Below are 7,419 nucleotides of genomic sequence, written 5' to 3'. Positions count from 1 at the left end.
TATATATTTTAAAAAATAATAAAAATATATTTATATCCGTCTAGAAGTATAAATAATAAAATAAGGATGCTTAGCTCAATAAAAAAAATCCTTTGATAAAACATATTAATTTCATCATTAGAAATATCCAATAGTAAATAAAAAAATACTAAAAAAAAACCCTTTGAAAAAGTTAATAAAAGTACAAAATACGAGTCATTTGAATGAAGTGAAGTGCAAGTTCTCCTTAAGACCATACAGTGCACTTATCAGTAGGGCGGCCTTAATTCCTAAAATTATTCAAATAGTTCGGCGGTTTAAAGCTCGCTCAAAGAAAGCTCCCTCTAAACCACGTAGTAAATACACGAGTTGAGTTGGCTCGTTAAATTTCGAATTAAGCTCACTGGTTAACTCACTCTTTGGTTTGCTCAAGTTGATTATTGCCTGAATAAAGCGTGCATAAATGGCTATCACATGTTAATGGCTATCACATGTTGCCAAAGATAGCACAAGGTTGTACGTGCTTACGGTTTAGTTTACATGTTTTTGTAAACACTTACAAGGGGTATCATCAAATCCACATGACAACTCAAGTAGATTATTGCCTAAATTAAGTGTGCGTAAAGGACTACCACATGTTCCAGAGATAACGCAAGGTTGCACGTGCTTACGGTTTAGTTTACATGTTTTTGTAAACGCTTACAAGGGATATCATCAAATCCACATGACAACAAATATTGCTACGACAAAATATCACTCATGTATATAAAGTAGTACAGAACTGAATCATATAATAAAAAGGTAGAAATAATTGTTCTACAAGTTGCGAAAATAAAACGTTATGAAAATTGTCCAGACTGGTATAATTAGTAATGTCAAGAACAAACCCAACCAACCAATCAAATTGCTGATGCTGGCTTCAGCTTCTCCTTCAAGAACTCGCGTATATGTTCACGCTTCCAGTTGTCAATTCTGCGTAAAATAACATCAGCATAAGGCCTTAAAAGTTTCAAGCAAGTAGCACAATGCAGACAACTTAATTAGATGTAACAATTTCACATACTTATCTTTGATAGGTCAAATGGGTAAAATAAATAAATTCGCTAAAAAGAGAAATAGAGTCAAACAGACCGAAACTTTTGTGATCATATTTGGCAACTTATACATACATAACGGCACAATCATAAAGCCCTTTGACCCTTTCAACTTTCTTTAAGTTCTCTTTACTATTTGCTACTTGTTTATGTATGCAAATGTTAAAAATAAAAATGGTTTTCCAAAAATCAACCAATTTTATCACATAAAACGTTACTGGAGCATATAAAGAACTAAACAACAAACGCACCTTATAGTTTCTTTATGTTGTCCAGCATCATCCAACATGATTAGCTTTGGTGGCGCGTTAAACGCATATTCAACTTTAACAGACGGAAACTTTTCCTTCTCGTCTTCAATGAAACTAACAATCTCTGGATAGAACACGAGTTTCCTCATACATACTTCCACAATCGCACCAGAGTAGACAATCTGTAATCCATTATAGTTAAACACAAACACTTCATATGAAAGAAAAAAAATAAACCTTCAAAGAACAATATTGAATAACAGAAAGTATAGAATTGACACCTTGCTGGTAGAGTCATCAGAATCCTCAGAACAGCATTTTCTGCAATCAGTCAGCAGTTCTGCAATGGATCAAACACGTGTAAGTAGCTCACTTAGATTAATGTAGAAATCAAAAACATGATTATGCATTAAATTAGGGTAAAAATTGGGACTAATCGTCCGCTAATCGGTGGGTTACTGATTAATTTCAAGCTAGCTGGTGCAACCAATCGCTAGTCGGCCCAAATCGGATATTTTTGGAAGACAACCTGACCTTAGTTTTAACCTGTTTTTCTCAATGGTTTGTTATGTTTATGTTTAATTGTTTATTATTGAACTATACTACGTGAACTTTTAAGTATTTATGTAAAATTTTCATATAAAAAGTTTCAATCTGGAGTCAGTACCCGCCACCCGACTAGCATATAGCAACGAGTTCTACAACATTGTTCAGTATTATTAATTTAGGAATAAAAAACATGACAATGCATTAAATTAGAGTTTCAGATCACTAACAGCAAAAGAGACTAAAGCAAGTGTTGGAATCAAATATTAGTGTTCATAATTATGCATTGAATTAGGGTTATCAAAACCCTAGAACTACCAGAAACAAATATGAACCGATTTTACTGAAATTGAAGTATTGAATTACAAAATCTCGTAAATCAAATTCAAAACGGAAACAAACACCGTCGAAATACAACAATTTACATGTATAATAATACTAATAATAATAATAATAATATGTAATCGTAGAAAGAGATTAAGCTAACCTTGGTCCTTGAGGTATTCAGCGAGAGCGTTACAATCGGAACAGAGGGCGAGACCTGTAAACCCTAGATCCTCACACTCCTTAGCGCTCAGCTGTTCTGCTCTTGAACATACTACTACTAATAATAATAATGATACGCCATAAATCAGCTTCCACATTTTTTAATTAATCGATTGATTCTACACACTGCTATCGTTGATAAGCAATGTTTTAACTTGAAGACGACGAGGCTTAATTCCGGGTTTAAATACCCATTCGGATCCTACAGTGTATATTACTATTTTAGTTATGATATAAAAACTAAAAAAAATGTGGAAGTATGATTTGGATAAGTGTGTATCTAGATTTCAGGTAATCGAGTCAGATATCAACTAAAAGCAAACTCATGCTATAATTGTTTAATTAGCAAATTAATTACATACTCGTCTCATGTACATGTATAGATGCTCACCCACATTACTTGTTCAGTATGTTTCTGGTTTCGGGTATGTTTGCTCGTCGGTTTTGAACTTGTTTACCACCCCTACCAGCCAAATGTGGACAACAAAGGGTTTCCCCTGTTATTTGGTTCGGTTTTGGGCCTAACCATACCTAAATCGAAACTATCGATTATGGAAGATTGTCAGCGATCAGTTTCGATTAATCAATTTTTAACATTTACCACTTAATAAATGTGGGTCTGAAAATTTAATCAATAATTTAGGCTTGAAACTGGACAATGCTAAGGGGTTTCTACTTTTTCATATACCATTTGATTAATCAAACTCACCCTAAGGGCACCTATGCCCAAATTGTTGTTCGGGTCAATTAGGTAGTTAAGAGCAGACCAAATAATGTACTCGAAATAATGTAATTAAGGATATTCGGATAAATAGGTTGGCATTTCTTCAGTAGTCATGAAACGATTTTTCAACTTGTATTTTACACACATGAAAATTTCACCGGGTTCACCTTGAAAACCCGAACCGGTTCGGAACCGGTTTTTTTCACACCGGGTTGTAAATGGCACCGGTTCCAGTCAAGAACCGGTTCGGTTCCCGACCCGAACCGATGCCCAGATATGCTAACTTTTAGGAACCGGGTAGGGTATGAACCGGGACCGGTTTTTACGTAAAAACCGGTTCCACCGGTTTTTTTTGAAATTCAAACAATATAGCCGTTAGGAACCGGTTCCAACGGCTATATAGTCGTTTTTGACCGCTGGAACCGGTTTTATTACTATATTTAGCCATTTTTCATTCTATAAATACCAATGTATGAGTGTGTACTTGTTAAACCACTTCCAAAACTATAAAACACACTCCAAAACACAATTAAGCTTAAACCGACAACAAATGGCAACTAATGAGAACGTTGTTATGGTGATCGAAACAACAAGATGCCCCGATGTTTGGGTTCATTACGATTTGTGTCTAATGACCGACTCACATGAGTTGACACGTTGCAAATATTGCTCGAAGTTTCTTAAATCAGGGTCCAACTCGACATTACGAAAACATACGAATAAGTATTGTCGAGAGAAAAGAAGTTTGGATGCTAAAAAAGCGGATGTGGGAGAATCGTCTGGCTCTACAACCCAAAAATAAGTATTCCCGAATTAAAACGACGGACTTTGTTTTTTAAGCTTTAGTTGTTATATTTAGTATCATTTATGTTTTAATAATGTTTGTAATAGTTATTGTTTAAATAAATAAAATGTTCGTCGTTATTAAAAAAGTAACAAAAAATTAATCATGAGTAACAAAAGTAATTATAATTAAACAAATCAAAACTAAATATTAGTTGAACAAGTTACAAATAATTTTACTAAAACAAATAAAAAACACAAATTACAACTCTTCATCGTCTTCACCCTCGTCTTCGTTATCGGAAGAAACCCCGTCCTCCGTCTCCTCATCATGAATATGACGCTCTATTGGTATTTCGTCTTCAAAGTTCGCCTTGTGTTGTATACGATCCACCGCATCCAAATGGTCCTTTAGGCAAATGCAAACCTCTAGAGACTCAGGAGTTAATTTTGTTCTTCGCATAGATAACATCCTCCCACTAAGAGAAAAAACCGATTCGGAAGCAAGCGTTGAGGCTTGTACGGCAAGCAAATCACGAGCCATGGCGGTAGAATGGGAAATTCGTTTTGTTTACCTTTCCACCAAGCCAACAAATCAATATTGCGAATTTCGTCGACCGTTGCGCCCTCAACATAGTTTGCTCCACTATATCGACCAAGTTCGCTAGTTGGTGTGTTTCCTCTTTGCCTCTTAGATGCCGATTCACGAATCTCATTCATCAAGTTTATAAGTGGGTCATTGCACGGCGTACTAGTTGTTTTTTTCACAAAAGGCGATCTCGTGCTTGGACCATACATTTGAAAATAATAGTCATAAAGGTCTTGAAGATTTTTGTTGAACTTTTCTTCCGCTTCCGTCGACAACTTCGGGTCGATCTCGTGCATACCTAAGTTGTCGAATATTTCCTCAATCGTTGTCTCAACCCCATTAACATTCCAATAGGGGTTTAATGCGGCGGCACAAGTAAAGACCGCCGGTATGTTTTCAAAATATTTTATGAACTTTTCCTTCATCACCGCAACAATATTCTTGAAGAGTTTGTTCTTCTCCGCAAAGCTTTTAAAAACACAAGACATATAGTACAATTCTTGCAAAACCCAACAACTAGTAAGGTAATAGACTCCCGATAATTTTGTTGTTGACTTTTTGAACACGTCAAGATACTCCAACAAATAACCGACTTGGACCCAAACACTTTCCGGAAACATATCGGCCTCGCGTTCTTCAACAAGATTGTTATGAAAAGCTTGTAAAGTTTGGCGTTGGGCAAAAGCATACTTTAACATATGACAAGTTGAGTTCCAACGGGTTGGAACGTCCCAATTCGGCCCCAAATACTTTCTTTCAACCGACTTGCAATAGTTCTTATATTCAAGATGTCTTCTTTTACCACTTTTGAAGACATCTTGTAACATAAGTCTAAAGAATTTTAAATTGTCACAAATGTTTTCATTGTCAAGACCTTTTTGAACAACCAAGTTGATGATATGTGCAACACATCGAACATGAAAAAAATCCCCGAAACAAGGTGGTGAATATTTAATGATAAATTTTTCGGCCACCTTAGTATTGTTTGAAGCGTTGTCAAACGAAATCGAAAATATTTTATTTCTCAAGTTGTAAGTCGTTATAACTTCATCAAGTAATTCAAAAAATTTTTCGGCGATATGTGGGAACGGGAAGTTTTCAAAAGCGATGGTGCGTTTCATCAATTGCCATGTCACCGGATCAACCCAATGAGCGATGACACATATGTATGATTCGGGCAACCCGTGTGGTGCCGACCAAACATCGGTAGTTAAACTAACCATGGCTTCTAAAGAATGAAAAGACTCGATTAACTCTTTTTTAGCACACTCCCACAACCTGATACAATGACGTCTTAAGGTAGTACGACTTACATGTGTGTATCGCGGTTGTAGAGTTTCGCGAATCAACGACGTCAAATCCGGGTCATCAAAGTGGTTAAACGGCAAACCTCGTTGAATAACGAACTTTGCCATTCTATCTTGAACTTGAGTCGTGTTGTAACGAAATAGTGTACCATCTTTACCCAAGTCAATTTGATCGGTCGCGCCAATCCCTTTCAACGCCTTGCAATATGGCTTCTCGATGTGCTTTCTCAAAGTAGAGTTGGAATCGTGATTTAATAGTGAACCACATAGTTTGCAACGAGCCTTTTGATAACCTTCGTCATCCACAATCAAATCCCAATTCTTCCATATGTCTTCGTTGCGGTTATGGTTGAGTACCGTAACAACCCTTGGATCCTCCGTAGCAGGAACGGGGGCAACAAAAACACTCTTCTTAGCCTTCTTGTTAGTTTTTTTGATGGGTGCCATAATAATATTTAGTTGGATGGTCGGGTAACGGAACGGGTTTGCTAAAGGAGTAGTATTTTAGTTTGTTTTTAAGTTTGGTGGTGAAACAAGTGGTGGAAAACAAGTTATATATAGGTTTCGGGCATCAAAAACCGGTTCCAACGGCTATATTACCGTTGGAACCGGTTCCAACGGCTCTATTCTCTCTCAAAAACCGGTTCCAACGGCTATATTACCGTTGGAACCGGTTTCAACGGCTATTTTGTGTCTCAAAAACCGGTTCCAACGGCTATATTATCGTTGGAACCGGTTCCAACGGCAAAGTTTGACCTGTGCTTGACTTTTCAAAAAAAACCCGTCGGAACCGGTTTTTTCGGGTAGGAACCGAACCTGTTACAATTAAGAACCGGATAGGAACCGGGTTGGAACCGATGGTGACATACAAATAGGAGAACCGGGTACGATAAACGGGTACAAAAATACCCAAACCGGGTATTGGGCCAACCGGGTAGGAACTGGAACCGGTTCCGGTCCGGTTCCACCAGTTAGGTTCCGGAACCGGTTTTTTTGTGCACGTCTACATGAAATATACCTTTAGATTCATGGACAAATCTTGGATTTTAATCATATGAATACATGGTGCCCTTTAGATTCATTGATTGATGAACTTAAAGATGTACTTCTATAGTTACAGGCAGAATATAAACTATGAACCGTGTACGTTTCAGACGATCTGTGTAGACCATGTCGCAAGCTTACATAATGTGTGATCTATATAGACCGCGAGCATGTAGTCCAAACAATTCCTCAATACAAACATAATTGGACTATATGTATCAATACAACATATGTAGTCCAAACAAGCTTACATATTGGGACTATATGTAGTCCAAACAATGCAAGCTAAATACAAACATAGCTTAAAATTGATAACCAATTCAGCCAAGCTCCCACCTCCCTTTTAGCTCTTTTGAGTGATCCAACTCATAAATTATACACCATAAATATATCAACAAATCTAAACAACACATGCCATTTTAACTCTTTAAATTAATTTACCTAAAGCATACACCACATATGCATCAATAAATCTAAAGGTACACAGAGAGCATAGAGGGGCTTTAAACCTGATAACATTTCAAAAGTAGTTTTATAAATAAGAACATTCTGTCAA

General features: G+C 36.6%; 1 protein-coding gene across 1 annotated transcript; it reads right to left on the bottom strand.

Annotated features, from left to right (window-relative positions):
- Positions 1 to 557: 557 nt before the first annotated feature.
- LOC143528997 (uncharacterized) lies at positions 558 to 2,520 on the bottom strand. Its single transcript, XM_077024888.1, has 4 exons — positions 2,358 to 2,520; positions 1,606 to 1,664; positions 1,325 to 1,506; positions 558 to 951 (listed from the first exon to the last, which is right to left on the bottom strand). The coding sequence occupies exons 1-4, from the start codon at positions 2,512 to 2,514 to the stop codon at positions 879 to 881; spliced, it is 471 nt and encodes a 156-aa protein (XP_076881003.1). The 5' UTR covers positions 2,515 to 2,520; the 3' UTR covers positions 558 to 878.
- Between the last annotated feature and the right edge of the window lie 4,899 nt (positions 2,521 to 7,419).

This window comes from Bidens hawaiensis, unplaced genomic scaffold (genome assembly GCF_021521415.1).
Source record: "Bidens hawaiensis isolate Kalapana, Puna unplaced genomic scaffold, B.hawaiensis_p1.1 tig00008407_1, whole genome shotgun sequence".
In the NCBI taxonomy this organism is placed as follows: domain Eukaryota; kingdom Viridiplantae; phylum Streptophyta; class Magnoliopsida; order Asterales; family Asteraceae; genus Bidens; species Bidens hawaiensis.
This window is presented reverse-complemented; position numbering and strand designations above follow the sequence as displayed.

What these genes read in the sequence shown, in the direction of transcription:
- LOC143528997 (XM_077024888.1), bottom strand. Translation starts at nt 2,514, where the DNA reads ATGTGGAAGCTGATTTATGGCGTATCATTATTATTATTAGTAGTAGTA. An exon ending in TGAATACCTCAAGGACCAAG is followed by an intron (nt 1,665 to 2,357) that starts GTTAGCTTAATC and finishes GATCCATTGCAG; the next exon opens with AACTGCTGACTGATTGCAGA. An exon ending in CAACATAAAGAAACTATAAG is followed by an intron (nt 952 to 1,324) that starts GTGCGTTTGTTG and finishes TATTTTACGCAG; the next exon opens with AATTGACAACTGGAAGCGTG.